Raw genomic sequence first — 16,176 nt, 5'->3', positions numbered from 1 at the left:
TATTCACATGCACGTTAAAATCAGACATCAGCTTTACAATGCAATTGAGAATTTACAAAATACAGAATTAATACTTTTCGTTTTGATATCAATAAATCACTTGACTCATGTACTTGTAGGTACATTTATTTGAAATAAAAAGTTTACACGTGTAATTTAGACTCAAACAAAAGGTACTGTGAGCAATGCTCACTAAGAATACCCCCGCTTACCCCAATCTCCCAAAGGGTGTTGTAAATAGGTATAAATGACCTCTTTCCTGAATGTAAAAATATGGTATGCCTTTGTAGAAGAAAATGGAAGATATAGTCCGAACACATATCCATGGCATAATTTTGACCTTGGATCAAAGGTCAAGGTCATAAAGATGTCTTATGGTATGACTATGTAAATACCCTATAATCAATTTTGGCCTTGCAGTCAAAGTTCAAGGACATATAGAGGTCATGAAGGTACCCGATACATCGTCTCATGGTGATACACTCATGTGTCAAATATGGTATGCCTATGTCAAAGAACAGAAAGCATGGCCCTGACACGAATCCATTGTAAAAACCTTTAATTTTGACCTTGATGTCAAGGTCACATGGAGGTCATGAAGGTACATGACACATCGTCTCATGGTGATACACTGATGTGTCAAATATGGTATGCCTATATCAAAGAACAAAGAAGTTATGGCCCGGACACGGATTCATTGTAAAAAAAACCCTTTAAATTTGACCTTAATGTCAAGGGTCAAGGTCATATAGAGGTCATGAAGGTACTCGACACATCGTCTCATGGTGATCCACCTGTGTGCCAAATATGGTATGCCTAAGTCAAAGAACAAAGAAGTTATGGCCCGGACACGAATCTACACAGACAGACAGACGGACAGACAGAGTGATTCCTATATACCCCCCTGAACTTCGTTCGGGGGGTATAATTTATAAATTATTAACAAGAAACAAACACCTCATTTCCTCAACAGTGAATGTATTTTTTACAATTACAACTTGGTGTAATTTCTCCATATCTACTATAGCTATTGATCATCCTTACCTTATATATATATCATAAATCGTGTTGCATGCATCATTATCACCAGAACATTTTAGTTTGAATAACTTTCAAAGAAAACGCTGTATTTTCTGTCAATTCTCTCAAAGATTTAAAAACAACAATCGTTTGTAATGATGAAAACAAACGCTTTATGATTTAGTAGCTTACCAAGGTCTGGGTTAGGTTTTTCCTCTGCACCTAGGGAGGGCAGAGCATGTGATTTATCAGAAAGTAAGGTATCAGGAATTTCACCCTTTCTGTTTGGTCCATATACTGTGTCGATTCTTTCAGAGTCTAAAATAATGATTCAAATACATCATTCTAGTAGGCTATATCATATCACATTACAGACAGTCAACATAATCCTCATTTCACTGTTATCATATTTTTTCTTAGGTAATTAAGAACTTACTTACCAACTAGGGATGCATTGCAAGTGTGACGATATTCTATAATACTGAGAGTTGACAATGTCGTCTTACCTGTAGCAAACGGATTAATTTTAGTCATGTACGATTGTCCAGAACCGTCATCTAGTATGCAAGTGTAACTGCCTTTATCCTCGGGAAAAACGGAACTGAACTGTATTCTTTGGTTGTTATCTAGGAACTGTATTCTGGTGCTTGGAATGTCAAATGGTTGACCATCTTTTTCCCAGCGAACGTTCACTCCAGGTGGTATGTTTTGGATGTCGCAGAATAGGTCAATTTTGTCGTCTGTGAGGGGATTGTGTTCCAGTGGTTCGTATGTTGCCACAGCTTTGTCTGTATGAAAAATATTTTGAAAGAAGACATTGTTTTTATTTATCTCCACTTGACGAAATGTAAAGTTTCTATATATCGCATATCTAAAAATAATCATAGACACCCCCAGTCTTATTCATTTACCAGGATTAACATATCGAAGGTTCGTGGATGAAGAAGACATCATCCTGTCATTCGTAACACACGTGTATTTTCCATCATCAGCAGGACTAAAGTCGGGAAGAACCAAAACGCGGCCATCATCCTTGTAGTAGACAGGTGTTTTGGTCAGTGGTTGTCCATCTTTCATCCAGGTGAATACAGCGTTAGGATTGGACATTTGAACTCCACATAACAACTCCACAGTTCCCGATTCAAGAGGTAAATCCAAAGAACTTCCTGTGGTATTTCAAGAGGAACAGATAAGGAAAAAATGTTTATTTCATCTGTAATGTAATTTCAACAAATTGTATATCTGCATCTTTCTTCCATTTATCACAATATCTTTGTGTGAAATATACTCCATAAAATGTAAAGAAATTTTGCAATGGTGACCTTGGCCATAAAATGGGTAGGTATTATTTAAAAGCATATCCTGCAACCGCTCTCTTTATTGATTCCGAAAACGCAAACATATAAAGCAAAGCTACATTCGGTCGATGCCCTCATGTGTCCCATTTTACTATCTATTTATTATTTCTAAAGATATAAGCCTCTGCTGGTGGATTGTTAGTCCCTGAGGGTCTCTACAACCCAGTGGCTAAGTACTTCGTTACTAGCCTGAAAATACGGATGTATATTTAATTGCTGGGATAAAATTTAGAAATTCATTTTAAAATTAAGGATTATCTCCCTCTTGCATAGCTCTTATCCTTAGACGAATTTGGCTCCATTTTGTGGTACTTTAGTTTTCCTTTTAGCTCGTACAAGTTTATTGTTATTTCGAATTTCCTTCTAAACTTTCGGCTTGAGCATCACTGAAGAGACATTATTTGTCGAAATGTGCATCTGGTGCATCAAAATTGGTATCGTATAAGTTTTACATTACGATCCCTGGGTCGAGGCCTCTGCTGGTGGACTGTTAGTCCCCGAGGGTCTCTACAGCCCAGTAGCTAAATGCTTCGTTACTAGCCAGAAAATACGGATGTACATTTAATTGCTGGGATAAGATTTAGAAATGCATTCCAAATTTAAGGATTATCTCCCTCATGCATAGCACTTATCCTTGGACGAATTTGGCTCCAGTGTTTGGCACTCTTGTTTTCCTTTTAGCTCTTACGAGTTTATTGTTATTTCGAATTTCTAAAATTTGGGCTTGAGCATCACTAAAGAGACATTATTTGTCGAAATGCGCATCTTGTGCAACAAAATTGGTACCGTATAAGTTTTACATATATACTTATAACTGATGAAAATTATTATCAGATATTTATCATCAAAAATCATCTCTACACATATATAGTACAAATGATATACAAGTGATGCGAATTTCCAAGTAGTCCACATGCGATATACATAATGAAGTACACAGTGTATACCAATGGCAAGGTTTCCTAAAGGTTTGTCAATCTGGGATAGAAGGAAGGTTGGTGATCCATACACATCTGTCTCTCGAGTTTTGTCTAAAACGAAACAAAGCGAATTTTTACAAAAATTACGCCGACGAGATATAAATTTTGAAGATTCTGCACAACACAATTCATTAAACAACTTTGTTAGTTTCACACTAATTATCGATATTTCTGTGATTTTGGCACAAGAGTTCTGTGTTCAAGATACTTCTTGGGTGTATGTTCCTCGCAAGGAAGATGCTACGGAAAGAATGTTGCAAAATATGATCAAGCACTATATGCAATACCCCCTTGAATAAAGGTAAAACAATAATTTTCCACTAGGAATCTTGCATTGTAAGAATAGAATTTTGAAATGATATTGATCCTGTTGTGTGAATTGTCCTCACATTCTTTATTTTATTATGAAAATATTGAACATACAGTGGGATAGTTTTTTATTGACTATAGAATGAGCCCACGTTGTCTGAAGCTTAAATGACATAATTTATCTCGCTTTTCACACAGTACGATAGACCAAAGATTTGTGAAGAGAATTGTGTATGTGCACTTTTGGCTGGAGAAAATAGGCAATCGGATATCCGTGAAATGTCCGACAAACCATAATATGCAAATATCATTTTAACATATAACGCTGATAACATGCGATCGTAAATAATTCTGATAACGTGCTAACATTTTAAGGAGTATATGATCCTACCGAAATTTGCAAAGCAAAATAGTCCCTGTTTTCTTCAGTATCGTTGATCGACGACAAAAGGGTAGGGAACTATTCAGTTTGTATGCACATTTTTGCATTTTATCAGCATAATAATCCTAAAGTATAATTAGTTAATTTTTCTAGAGATATACACACTTACCATCAGGGAAGACTTTGATGTTTGTGGTATCAGACATGCCGACTTCATCGTTCGCCGTGCATGTATAGCTGCCTTTATCCTCAGGATACGCGGAACTAAATTCGATCTTACGGTTGTTATTCAGAAACTGAATCCCTGCGCTGGGAGTGTCAAATGGCTGTCCATCTTTCTGCCACGAAACGCTAACACCAGGGGGCAAGTTGCGAATGTTGCAATGCACCTCCACCTTCTCCCCTAGGAGTGGATTCATTGTCGTTGGGTCATATGTCGCTGTTGCTGATTCTTCAATAAACAGATCAAACAAAATTATCAAACCTTTCTCTTAGTGCGGTTCATGAATAGTTTTCTGCTACCAAACAAGTCAGTGAGTCACTTCTTTTCTGGTACCAAACATCATATACAGAATTGGAAACAGTTTAATGATTAAGCCGTACTCAAACATTTCCTTCGTGTTTTTCCTATATTTTCAAGATGTGTTTTACAGAAAAAAGATTTGCTACACTTTGCACACATCATTCAAATGCAAGAGAAGGAGAACAGCAACTCGAGCAAGAAAACTTAAATTAATTTTAAAAAAGTATTTCCTTTAAGTATACTCGTAAATACACACGTGAAACACAAATTATTAACTATATAAAACAATTCGTTGGCTGTTTTACGTCGCGTCGATAATTTTTCACCCAAGTTAATACATCACCACTGTGGGTGAAATACCACAAAATTATACCTATGGTTATTGCTCACGGTCGTAGCAGTGAAGGCTGTTTAACAAGCAAACGCTTGCCGCGACAGGGTTCGTGATTTTTTGAGTGGGGCCTCGAACTCACAATTGCCCGATTCCATACACAGTACCTGGTCATAAGTATGTTCGCAAAGAAAATTTCCACGTCATATTTCATACAAAACCATACATTTTAAAATAATTTTCCTGAACTCATTTCTCGATCAATTTTGATGAAATAAAAAGCACTGATCTCAGAATTATTTACAGTATCATCTAATAATTTCGGAATAATTATATCCTAATCTACTGTAAAGATATGACAATTCTGTTACTAAGTTTGATTTGAGAGCACTTACTCTTTATATAAGTACATGTATGTGTAATTTTGGAATAAAAAATCAACATTACGAATACAATGTTATCTCTCTGCAATATTGCATTATATTTTTTTTTTCAATACAATGACAGTTACTTCTGATATTTCTAAACAAAACGTTATTTTTCCCCCATCAAAATAGAGGAAAAATTGGCTTCAAGCAAATTTTTTAAAAATATATGGTTTTGTATGAAATATATAATATAAGTTTTCTTTGGGAACATACTTATGGCCACGTACTGTATATATGAACAAGAACATTTGAAACAATTGATATATTCTTTAGAGCAAACCTGGATTCGTATACTGAAGATTTGTTGAAGAAGACGAAACGACCCTGTCATTGGCCACACACGTGTATCGGCCATTGTCATACGCTGAAAATCCCATCAGCACCAGTATTCTCCCGTTATACATGTAATATGTTGGTTGAGTTCGCTGTATGGGTCGGCCATTCTTCAACCAGCGTATAACTGTGTTAGGGTTGTTTGTTTGAATACCGCAACGAAGATACATTCTGCCTCCGTCAATAGGATAAGACACAGGTTGTCCTGAAATGTAATATATGATCATAGAATTCAGTAATTCATTTATATACCGCTCTTATTAGTACTTTTGAAATGCAATCAGGTAGCTGGAATTGATTAAAAATGTGCTTTCTATACAACATGCACTTAAAACCATACATGTAACAGTAGCACAGCATTACACACATCATTAGCCGTGGATGGCGAACCATTTTGATGTTTTTTGAATAATTTTGAAATGTTGTTTAATAATAAATGAAAAGCGAAGATAACGAGCAGTAATTAATCTCATAACTCCTATAAGCAATACAAAATAGAGAGTTGGGCAAACACAGATCCCCTGGATATACCAGAGGTGGGATCAGACAAACACGGACTCCTGGATATACCAGAGGTGGGATCAGGTGCCTAAGATAAACACAAACCGAGAGGTATGGTGTCTTCTGGAGGGGTTGACGTTAGGGCTGGCTGTACACTAGCTGGAGCTTCTCCATCAGACAAGCGCAAATTATTATCTGTAGGACAAAATGAACTTGGCCATTAAATCAAGCCCTTTCTTCTAACATGAATAATTAGTTAATCATTGCTATTGCATTCTGATATGTAATTTCAGACGTTTATTTCATCTGTTAAACATTTGAATGCAATTTGTTTTGCAAACAAAAAATCTAACAATTGATACGATTTTCGGGGTTTTAATTTACAAATGCGTTTTAATCATCGCTTTTAAAGAGCAAGATTGCATTGGGGTTTTTAACATTATTAAATAAAAAAGAATCCAAAATATACATTAAACAGGAAACTTACCCGTAGATGGATCTGTAGCTATGCTGGGCACATTTTCCATATTAGGGCCGTACACGGATGTCTGTCTTTCCTGATCTATAGAATTAAAACATGGTACAAATATCAATGTATGCCATTTCTGGTTATTCAGATCTTTCATTTATGACAGCACTGGAAGTTTGATTAATTTTCTATGATAGCATTAGCTGCTTAATCATACAAAATCAAAATTACATTATGACCCCTGGGTTGAAGCCTCTGCTGGTGGGCTGTTAGTCCCCGAAGGTCTCTACAGCCCAGTAGCTAAGTACTTCGTTACTAGCTTGAAAATACGAATGTATATTTAATTGCTAAAATTTAGAAATTCATTTCAAAATTAAGGATGATATCTCCCTCATGCATAGTTCTGATCCTTTGACGAATTTGGCTCCATTTTTTGACACTCTAGTTTTCCTTTTAACTCCTACAAGTTTATTGTTATTTCGAATTTCCAAAATTTCGGCTTGAGCATCATTGAAAAGACATTATTTGTCGAAATGCGAATCTGGTGCATCAAAATTGGTACCGTATACGTTTTACATTTTGATTCATGTGCTTTGAATGGAACACGTACTATGATTTTCATCTTAAACGTTTAAGCTGAACTAAAGAGTCTTGTTACCTCTGTCATATACATTGATCCCTGTGGAGTATGTCATTCCAGAACCATCAGTAGTTGTACAAGTGTAGCTGCCAGCATCTTCCTGATATACTGTGTTGAATACAATCTTACGGTTGTTATTCAGGAATTGGATTCTAGTACTTGGTGTGTCAAAGAGTCGCCCATCCTTCTCCCATCGCACGCTTACACCAGGGGGAAGATTTGGAATGTTACAGTTTAAAACTGCATTCTTTCCTGATAGAGGATTCACATCTGGTGGATCGTAAGCAGCCTTTGCTAATTCTGTTGAAAACAAATATACAGGATAAGGTTTAATTACTAAAACAATATTTTTAGTATTTGTTTATCTCATCTTCGTTAATAACAATGAAAGGTGACGATAACGAACGGTGATCACTCTCATAACTCCTATAAGTTTGTATAATATAGTTGCATCAAATAAATCAAGAGACCTGGAGAAATATAATTCAATGTTGCAGATGAAGAAGACAGGGTGTCGTCATTTGTGACACATGTATATTTCCCATCGTCGGCAGGTGTGAAATCTGGTATGACCAGGATACGACCATCATCTTTGTAGTATACAGGTGTTCTGGTCAGAGGTTGACCATCCTTCATCCAGGTGAAGATGGCATTTGGATTAGTTGCCTGGATTCCGCATAACATTTGGACAGCTCCAGACTCCAAGGGAAGGTCCAAAGTACCCCCTAACAACGATTTAAAAACAAGGTAGATAAAATGAGTTTTAACCATTTACATTCATATAATTCTTAATTAGTTGATTGCTAATGAAATTAAATGATTGGGTTAAGGTTACCAATATTTAGGTCGTCTAGCGGTTTGTCAAGCTGTGAAAGCAAAAACGTTGGATTTCCATAAACATCTGTTTGTCGAAGAGTATCTGAAAGTTTACAATTGAGTTTTTTTGTCACAAATTCTGCACATAAGATAATTATTCAATAGCTTCCCCATTAATTTCAAACAAACTAAAGAGTGCTTACCATCACCAAACACTTTTACGTTCGTTGAATACGTTGTCCCTATTTCGTCATTTGCTGTACACTCGTAACCACCAGCATCCTCGGGATAAACGGAGCTGAACTCAATTTTACGGTTGTTGTCTAGAAATTTAACTCTCTCATTTGGTGTGTCGAATGGTTCACCATTCTTCTTCCAGTTCACGGTAACGCCTAAGGGTAAGTTCGAAATTCTGCAGAAAATTTCTGCTTTGTCTCCTGTTAGGGTATTCATCTTCGGTGGATCATATGTGGCTGTTGCAGAATCTACCGTTTGGAAAAGACATTTAAAGGTTAGCCAATTTCCTTTTCTAGCGAGTCAATTGCAAAGTTCCATACAGGTATAATGCCATATAATTTAATCCGATGTATTGAATCCTCTTAAAGTTTACTGTGCATGAATTAGGGTATCCATAAACATACACGTTTCCTATATGATTTTCATTTTACATTAGTCCTTGGTAACACTGTATACAGGGAAATATTCGCCCGTTTTATTTTTGCCCCACCCTTGTTGTCACTGGGCGACTTTAAGAGTGGACGAACCTGTTTTCTCTCATATCTCTTCTTTAAAACAATTATGTCTAAGCGAATTCAAAATGGGGCGAAACTGTCTGCAAGTGTAAAAAGACGAAAATAAAACGGAACGAAAATAACCCTGTGTACAGTATATCCCATTTATTAATATTCTAGAAATACTCTAACTTGAAATATATCTCATACCCGGATTTTGATACTGAAGTCTTGTGGAGGAGGACGACATGAGTCTATCGTTGGCCACACAGGTGTATCGGCCATTATCATACGCTGAGAATCCCATCAGCACCAGTATCCTTCCGTTATACATGTAATATGTCGGTTGAGTTCGCTGTATGGGTCGGCCATTCTTCAACCAGCGTATAACTGTGTTAGGATTGTTTGTTTGAATACCGCAACGGAGATACATTCTGCCTCCGTCAACAGGGTAGGACATTGGTTGTCCTGAAATGAAATAACTTCGACATTTACAGCTACTTTGCGGATAGAAACTTCTTCATTTCCTTGAGAAATGGAATACCAAGTGAACGTTCATTTCAAAATTTAGTTAAAGATGAAGACCCACCTATTGGTATGCTGCTTTCAGGGGATATGGACTCTGGGGCAATTGCAACTGGTCTCTCATCCACTACAAACATAAAAAACATTACAATAGAGCTTACTTTATAAATGAGAGAGTGACGAAGGAGGTGCGGATACTGAGCAGTGATTGATTTCATAAATATAATCAAGAACAGAAAATTGAAAGTAAGATTAATAGGGACCCTGGAACGACTTGTAATGAAAGTATTGTAATTGTGTTAGAATCTTGAATATTACCTGATAGAAGATTTATATATCGTTCTTGTAAGTTTCAATATCAACACCTTAAATTTGCGTTTTACTTAGGATTTGCAATCTATAAAAGATTGTTGTTACAGGCCTACGAGTTATCAAAAAGTTTGTGTATATTGTATATGAGCTGTATAGGACGCGCAAACCTGGTGGGTTGATGTTCTGCGGTGACATCCCATCCGGGTAAATTGCTGCTGGATCCTCACCCCCTGACAAACACAGTTTCATATTAGATTATAAAGAAAATCAATTCAATGAAATTTTATGTGAGGTATTTTCCAATGATTATGCAAAAATTTCAAATGATTGGAACACTATAAAACTGCACATTACATAGCTACACTCACTTTGGGGTTGGATGTTTTCGGGAGCTACTGAATCCGGATAAACTACTGCGGGGGCTTCACCCTCTGGACGTAAATGTGCATCTGCATTACAGTAAAACGAAAGAAGTCTTAGGAATGATTCCAATCTTTTATCAAATGAACACAACTGTATCTTTAACTGGTGTTTTATTCATTTTTGATACACATGATACATGATTTTTTTTAAAAAGAAGGTATACACGCTCTTGTACCCACAACTGTAGCATGTGTACCGACTCAGAAGCATTGGGATCCTTTCATGAATTGATTTTAACTCTCAAAAAACTTTGGCTCGTAATTTTTAATCTCCAGGAATCCATGTCCTCTTTTGTTTTTCACTAGTATATAATTATGTTTTTCTTTTCGTCAATGATGGTATAGTTCAGTATCGCTATCTATTGGTAATGATGTACAGATAAGTAATAAAACTAGAAATCATCAAATAAATACATTCCCATTCTGACATACATGTACCTATTAACATGAAAATTTCCTATAATAATAATAATAAAAGGCATAGGTTTAGAGAACGTGTTATTGATGAAGTATCTAAGCTAGAAAACAATATTCAACTTGACCTTTAAGCATATTTACTTTATTTCTATAAATGAACATTTTATATGAGGTGGATGAGACTCAAACCTGGTGGGTGGATGTTCTTCGGTGACGTCACATCCGGACGAATGGCTGTTGGATCCTCAACCCCTAAAAATACAACTCTAGATTAGATTATTTCGAAAATCAAAGTACTAAAATAGCATGTAAGGTGGTGAACAATACATGCACAGCAACTATACTCAATCACTCGTACGAATATAGGATCATGTCAGCGGTTTGTTTATCGATTGAAGTTGTAACTTTCAGGCCTACTGATATTCACTGTTGAATCACTCAATTTCAGTTGCATGATTGTATTCTGACTTTGTTTCAATAAAATAAACAATTTATTGCTTAGATGTTTGAAAGATATGAATATATAATCATCCAAGAAAGAAAAAAACCACAATGTGATATCTTTGGGCTGATAAATCTTTACATCTTCCTCGCCATTATGCAATAAATGTATAATAATGCAAATCATTATTTCCCATATCGTAATTGTACACTTTAATGTGCAATAAAGAGTTTTTTTGCGGATTAACTGTTGAATAACTTGATAATGTAAGATACAACCTGTCGTGGGGCCTGGGGCTGGACCTGTTTCCCTATGTCGATCAAAAATAGCGTTTCTTCGTTCGTTGTCTGAAAAATAAGATTTTTGTACTGCATTTAAACTCTAGGAATGCTGATAGCTTTGACTCGGACAAGCAACACATAATAGCATTTTCTGAAGGATGAAATAACAAGAGGCCCATGGGCCACATCGATCACCTGAGAAAAGAGTGTTTATGTTTTAAACCCAACATGGCAGGTGTGACCAGAAAATCAATAGGGGGTCATACACGTTGTAAATATGTGCATTAAGTGTGTAATTATAACAATTGAATGCCCTTCAGTCAAAGATTTTTGGTGCCAAGATTAATGATATTCACCAAGTTGTTCAAAAGGAATCGACGGCGAGTTTTCTTCTTCTTAATTTATAAATGAGGACAAAAATGAAATTATATCACTAGATTTATTTGGATGCAAAATTAACAAGAGCAGAAAAAATTGAAAATTTATCTACATTTTTTCCTATATATTCCCATGTAAAATTTCTTAAACACTCCTCCTTATATATTCCCATGTAAAAAAAAAAAATCAAAAAAAAAAAAATCGATCTTCTATGTGGCCCCAACCTTCGCCAGGGGACCATGAATTCCACAAATTTTAATCTGCATCACCTGATAATGCTTTTACATTAAAATGACTAATCATTACTATGCTCTTCTTGAGATGAAGATTTTTGAACATATATTTTTTTAAATATTTCAATGTTAAACTTTGAACCCCTATTGTGACCTCTCCCTACCCCCTGGGGGCATGAATTGAACAAACTTGAATTTACACTACCTGAAGATGCTTCCATATAAATATGATTAATCACAGCTTTGCTATTCTTGAGAAGAAGATTTTTAAAGTTTTTCCCTATATATTTGTGTGCAAAACTTTGATCCCCCTTGGGGCCCCATCCTATCCCCGGGGGCCATGATTTGAACAAACTTGAATCTGCACTATGTCAGGAAGTTTTCATGTAAATCTCAGCTTTTCTGGCTTAGTGGTTCTTGAGAAGAAGATTTTTAAAGATTTTTCCTATATATTTGTGTGTAAAACTTTGATCCCCTATTGTGGCCCCATCCAACCCCAGGGGCCCATGATTTGAACAAACTTGAATCTGCATTATGTCAGGAAGCTTTCATGTAAATCTCAGCTTTTCTGGCTTAGTGGTTCTTGAGAAGAAGATTTTTAAAGTTTTTCCCTATATATTTGTATGTAAAACTTTGATCCCCCCTTGTGACCCCATCCTACCACCGGGGGCCATGATTTGAACAAACTTGAATCTGCAATATGTCAGGAAGCTGTCAGATAAATTTCAGCTCTTCTGGTCCAGTGGTTCTTGAGAAGAAGATTTTTAAATGACCCCACCCTATTTTTGCATTTTTGTGATTATCTCCCCTTTGAAAGGGACATGTCCCTTCATTTGAACAAACTTGAAAGCCCTTCACCCAAGGATGCTTTTGGCCAAGTTAGGTTGAAATTGGCCCAGTGGTTCTGGAGAAGAAGTCGAAAATGTGAAAAGTTGACGGACAGACAGACGGACAGACAGACAGACGGACGCCGGACAAAATGTGATCAGAATAGCTCACTTGAACCTTCGGTTCAGGTGAGCTAAAAAGTTTGTAGTGCTTCAGGGATTTCTTACCATAGTTTAAAAAACATGTCATTTGTCCGAAATCATCACTTATCTATGCTGAAGAATTCTACGGACTTTTAACAAAATGTTATTTATTTTCGAATTGGCAGGTATGTTAAACTGTCATCATTCTGATTCGTTTTATATGCTACCTGTGCCATGAATGACATGACGTAATCAAAAGCACAAATGAATGAATAAATTCATGTACATGTTGATCAGCATTCATAGATATAATATCAATCATAAATGTTTTTGAGCATCCTCTCTGTCACAACACTGCCAATTTTTTTTAGTTCAATTTCAATGCCAGTGATGAGAATTTAAATTCAATGTAAACATTACACAAAATATAGAAGAGCTCATTGTTACTAAATCTGGATTAACTAAACCCTACATGACAGTTCTATGTGGTATTGTAGAAAAAAATCAAAGGCCTATGGTAACCTCTATTTTTCTACAGAAGTCTGAAAAGAAAGCCAGTAGCAGTTATTTATTCGTAGGAGAAAGTAATCCCGGGGAATTGGCACTGTATGGAGTTTGTTTCTGGGGGGGTAAGAATACAGAAGAATTTTACGTCATCATTCATTATACATACCTTGATCAAAAACTTTGATACCAGTAGAATAAGTTGCTGTGGAACCACCATCAGCTGAGCAAGTGTAACTCCCAGCATCCTCGTGATACAACGGACTGAATTCAACCTTATGGTTATTGTTCAGGAACTTAATTCGAGCACTTGGAGTATCAAATGGTCGACCATCCTTCATCCAGTACACGTTTATATTTTCAGGAAGGTTTGGAATATTACAATTCAATACTGCTTTCCCTCCGGAGAGAGGACTCAGATTGGGTGGGTTGTATGAGCTCTCAGCTAACTCTGTTCAATAGATGTACAAAGTTCACATTAATATATGGTTTACATTCTGGAGCGTACTCACAAAGGTAGTGACAAATCTAACTTTTGAATTAACATGAAATTAAGATTAATGACCTGGGGATATATAATTCAGTCTCATTGCTGCAGATGACAAAACGTTGTCGTTTGTAACACATTCATATTCTCCGTTATCATCTGGTTTGAAATCCGGTATCACTAAAACTCGGCCATCATCTTTATAGTAAACAGGTGCTCTGGTAAGAGGGCGTCCATCCTTCATCCACGTGAAGACAGCATTAGGATCTGCCGTATGGACTCCACATAACAGTTCCGCAGTACCGGAATCGAGCGGAAGATCTAACGTCCCACCTTTAGTGGTAAATGAAATATGCATGAGATGTATACCTTTGATCTAAATGTGAATTTTATTTTATTATCCTTGATCAAGTTACATTACCTATATTCAAATTAGGAAGAGGTCTATTATTCTGTGAAAGCAAAAATGTAGGATTTCCATAAACGTCAGTTTGCCGAAGAGTATCTGGAAAAAGAAATGATTATGAGATTGAATGTGTCGATTTGTGCTTATCTCATATATCCATTTTCTAAAACCAGTCTTTAAAGTACCAACCATCATTAAAAACTTTAACATTTGTCGAATATGTTGTTCCAATTTCATCATTGGCGGTGCAAGTGTAACTGCCTTTATCTTCAGGGTTCACTGAACTGAATTCAATCTTCCGGTTGTAATCATAGAATTGTACTCTTGCGCTGGAAGTTTCAAATGGTTCACCATCTTTCTTCCAGTTAACAGTCACACCTTGAGGAAGGTTGGGTATGTTACAGATAAGTTCCGCCTTTCTCCCTGTCAGTGGGTTCACCTTTGGCGGATCATACGTTGCTGTTGCCGATTCTGTAAAAGTAAAAGTATCGGCTATATTACATTACTGTAACAAATCTACATTATTTTAGTGTATTTGTATATACATGAATATAAAAAAAATCGTATCCATTTGATATCTAAGACAAAGAATGACATACTGTCAAAAGCCTGTGTTTCTTACAAAGAATGATTTGGTCGTCAAACCTTCCGCAAACTTAGTAATCCTTTAACACTGACCTGGATTTTGGTATTGAAGTCTAGTAGAAGACGTGGACATGGTCCCGTCGTTAACTACACATGTGTATTGTCCATTATCGGAAGCTGAGAACCCCATCAGCACGAGGACCCTCCCGTTCCACAAGTGATACGTTGGTGGAGCTCTCTGAATTGGTCGACCATTCTTCAGCCATCGGATAACGGCATTCATATCATTAGTTTGAATCCCACATATAATTTCCGCTCTTCCCGCCATTAATGGATACGACATGGGCGTTCCTTTCAATATGTAAAAATCAATTCATTAAAAGACCTCTTGTTTTAGAACCACATTAAGTTTACATTTATCTGGACAAAGAGCGATGTCATTACTTTAAACCAACTTTTATTCGCGATTCACCTGTGGTAAACAGGTTCGTGGGGAGTAATATTTACGACCAAGCCTTTTTAGAGCCTATGACAGACATTCAAGCACTGGGACCTTGAAATATTCGAGACGATAAGGCTCTCACGAATTTCGCGAATAAAAGTTGGTTGACAGTAATTGAACTTATATGCTGTACCTATGACTACTCGCCGCTGAGGACCATACATCCAAGATCCCGATCGAAGGAAAATAGGACTTCCTAATGCACTGTTTCGTTCTGTTTCTGGGTAAACAAAAACATATTGAGTCAATATATTGAAGTATCACTAGATGTCATGGACTTAATTGTCGTGGATTTCGTTGGTTTCAATTTACATGATGTTTCAATATACATAAATCATATTGAAACAATTACATTTCCTAAAATGTACAAATATTGGCAATCCACGACAAATGGCCAACGAATTCAAATGATCCCAGAATATGAAAATAAAAATGCTAATTGACCATTACAATTGCCAGTCTGACAACTTGTATTGAAATCATACATGTACATGTATCTATTTTTGATTAACTGTAGAGGTTGCAAGCTAAGAATCGTAAATGATATATCTGTTTTTATGTGATTACCATGGGAAATATATTTGTAACATTGATTTATTATTATCATATAGATATTGGAAACTTCATGGAAAGCTAAAGGTGTCAAACTTCTATCCCTGTAATTGTGTATTTGTAACCACTCAATGCGCCATTCTCTCAATGTAGACATTGAAATGTTAATTTAAAACGCAAATGTAAAACTGTTATATGTAACTTGACAATTGCATTAATTATCTGTGCAATGTCAATCAAATGGGTTGGAATGACTGCAAATGTTGGTACACATTTCTTCCGAAGCATTACATAGTCAATTCAACCCACTGGATTTACACTAATACTAAGTACTGCAA

The 16,176-nt window shown here is 36.2% G+C and overlaps 1 protein-coding gene across 1 annotated transcript in view; it reads right to left on the bottom strand.

Moving 5' to 3' along the window:
- The window catches only part of LOC125665347 (uncharacterized), a 100,551-nt gene that overhangs the window by 53,760 nt on the left and 30,615 nt on the right, over nucleotides 1-16,176 (bottom strand). The window contains exons 22-45 of the mRNA XM_056152437.1: nucleotides 15,420-15,506; nucleotides 14,878-15,135; nucleotides 14,389-14,670; nucleotides 14,215-14,298; nucleotides 13,872-14,126; nucleotides 13,476-13,757; nucleotides 11,218-11,286; nucleotides 10,687-10,749; nucleotides 10,027-10,107; nucleotides 9,826-9,888; nucleotides 9,411-9,473; nucleotides 9,032-9,289; nucleotides 8,294-8,575; nucleotides 8,110-8,193; nucleotides 7,745-7,999; nucleotides 7,293-7,574; nucleotides 6,653-6,727; nucleotides 6,271-6,360; nucleotides 5,612-5,869; nucleotides 4,219-4,500; nucleotides 3,326-3,409; nucleotides 1,932-2,186; nucleotides 1,527-1,808; nucleotides 1,213-1,338 (exon numbers count right to left, since the gene is read on the bottom strand). Of these exons, the coding sequence (XP_056008412.1) occupies nucleotides 1,213-1,338; nucleotides 1,527-1,808; nucleotides 1,932-2,186; nucleotides 3,326-3,409; nucleotides 4,219-4,500; nucleotides 5,612-5,869; nucleotides 6,271-6,360; nucleotides 6,653-6,727; nucleotides 7,293-7,574; nucleotides 7,745-7,999; nucleotides 8,110-8,193; nucleotides 8,294-8,575; nucleotides 9,032-9,289; nucleotides 9,411-9,473; nucleotides 9,826-9,888; nucleotides 10,027-10,107; nucleotides 10,687-10,749; nucleotides 11,218-11,286; nucleotides 13,476-13,757; nucleotides 13,872-14,126; nucleotides 14,215-14,298; nucleotides 14,389-14,670; nucleotides 14,878-15,135; nucleotides 15,420-15,506 (4,200 nt within the window). The remainder of the gene's footprint in view (nucleotides 1-1,212; nucleotides 1,339-1,526; nucleotides 1,809-1,931; nucleotides 2,187-3,325; nucleotides 3,410-4,218; nucleotides 4,501-5,611; nucleotides 5,870-6,270; nucleotides 6,361-6,652; nucleotides 6,728-7,292; nucleotides 7,575-7,744; nucleotides 8,000-8,109; nucleotides 8,194-8,293; nucleotides 8,576-9,031; nucleotides 9,290-9,410; nucleotides 9,474-9,825; nucleotides 9,889-10,026; nucleotides 10,108-10,686; nucleotides 10,750-11,217; nucleotides 11,287-13,475; nucleotides 13,758-13,871; nucleotides 14,127-14,214; nucleotides 14,299-14,388; nucleotides 14,671-14,877; nucleotides 15,136-15,419; nucleotides 15,507-16,176) is intronic.

The sequence above is a fragment of the Ostrea edulis genome, chromosome 10, assembly GCF_947568905.1.
Source record: "Ostrea edulis chromosome 10, xbOstEdul1.1, whole genome shotgun sequence".
Taxonomy (NCBI): Eukaryota; Metazoa; Mollusca; class Bivalvia; order Ostreida; family Ostreidae; genus Ostrea; species Ostrea edulis.
This window is presented reverse-complemented; position numbering and strand designations above follow the sequence as displayed.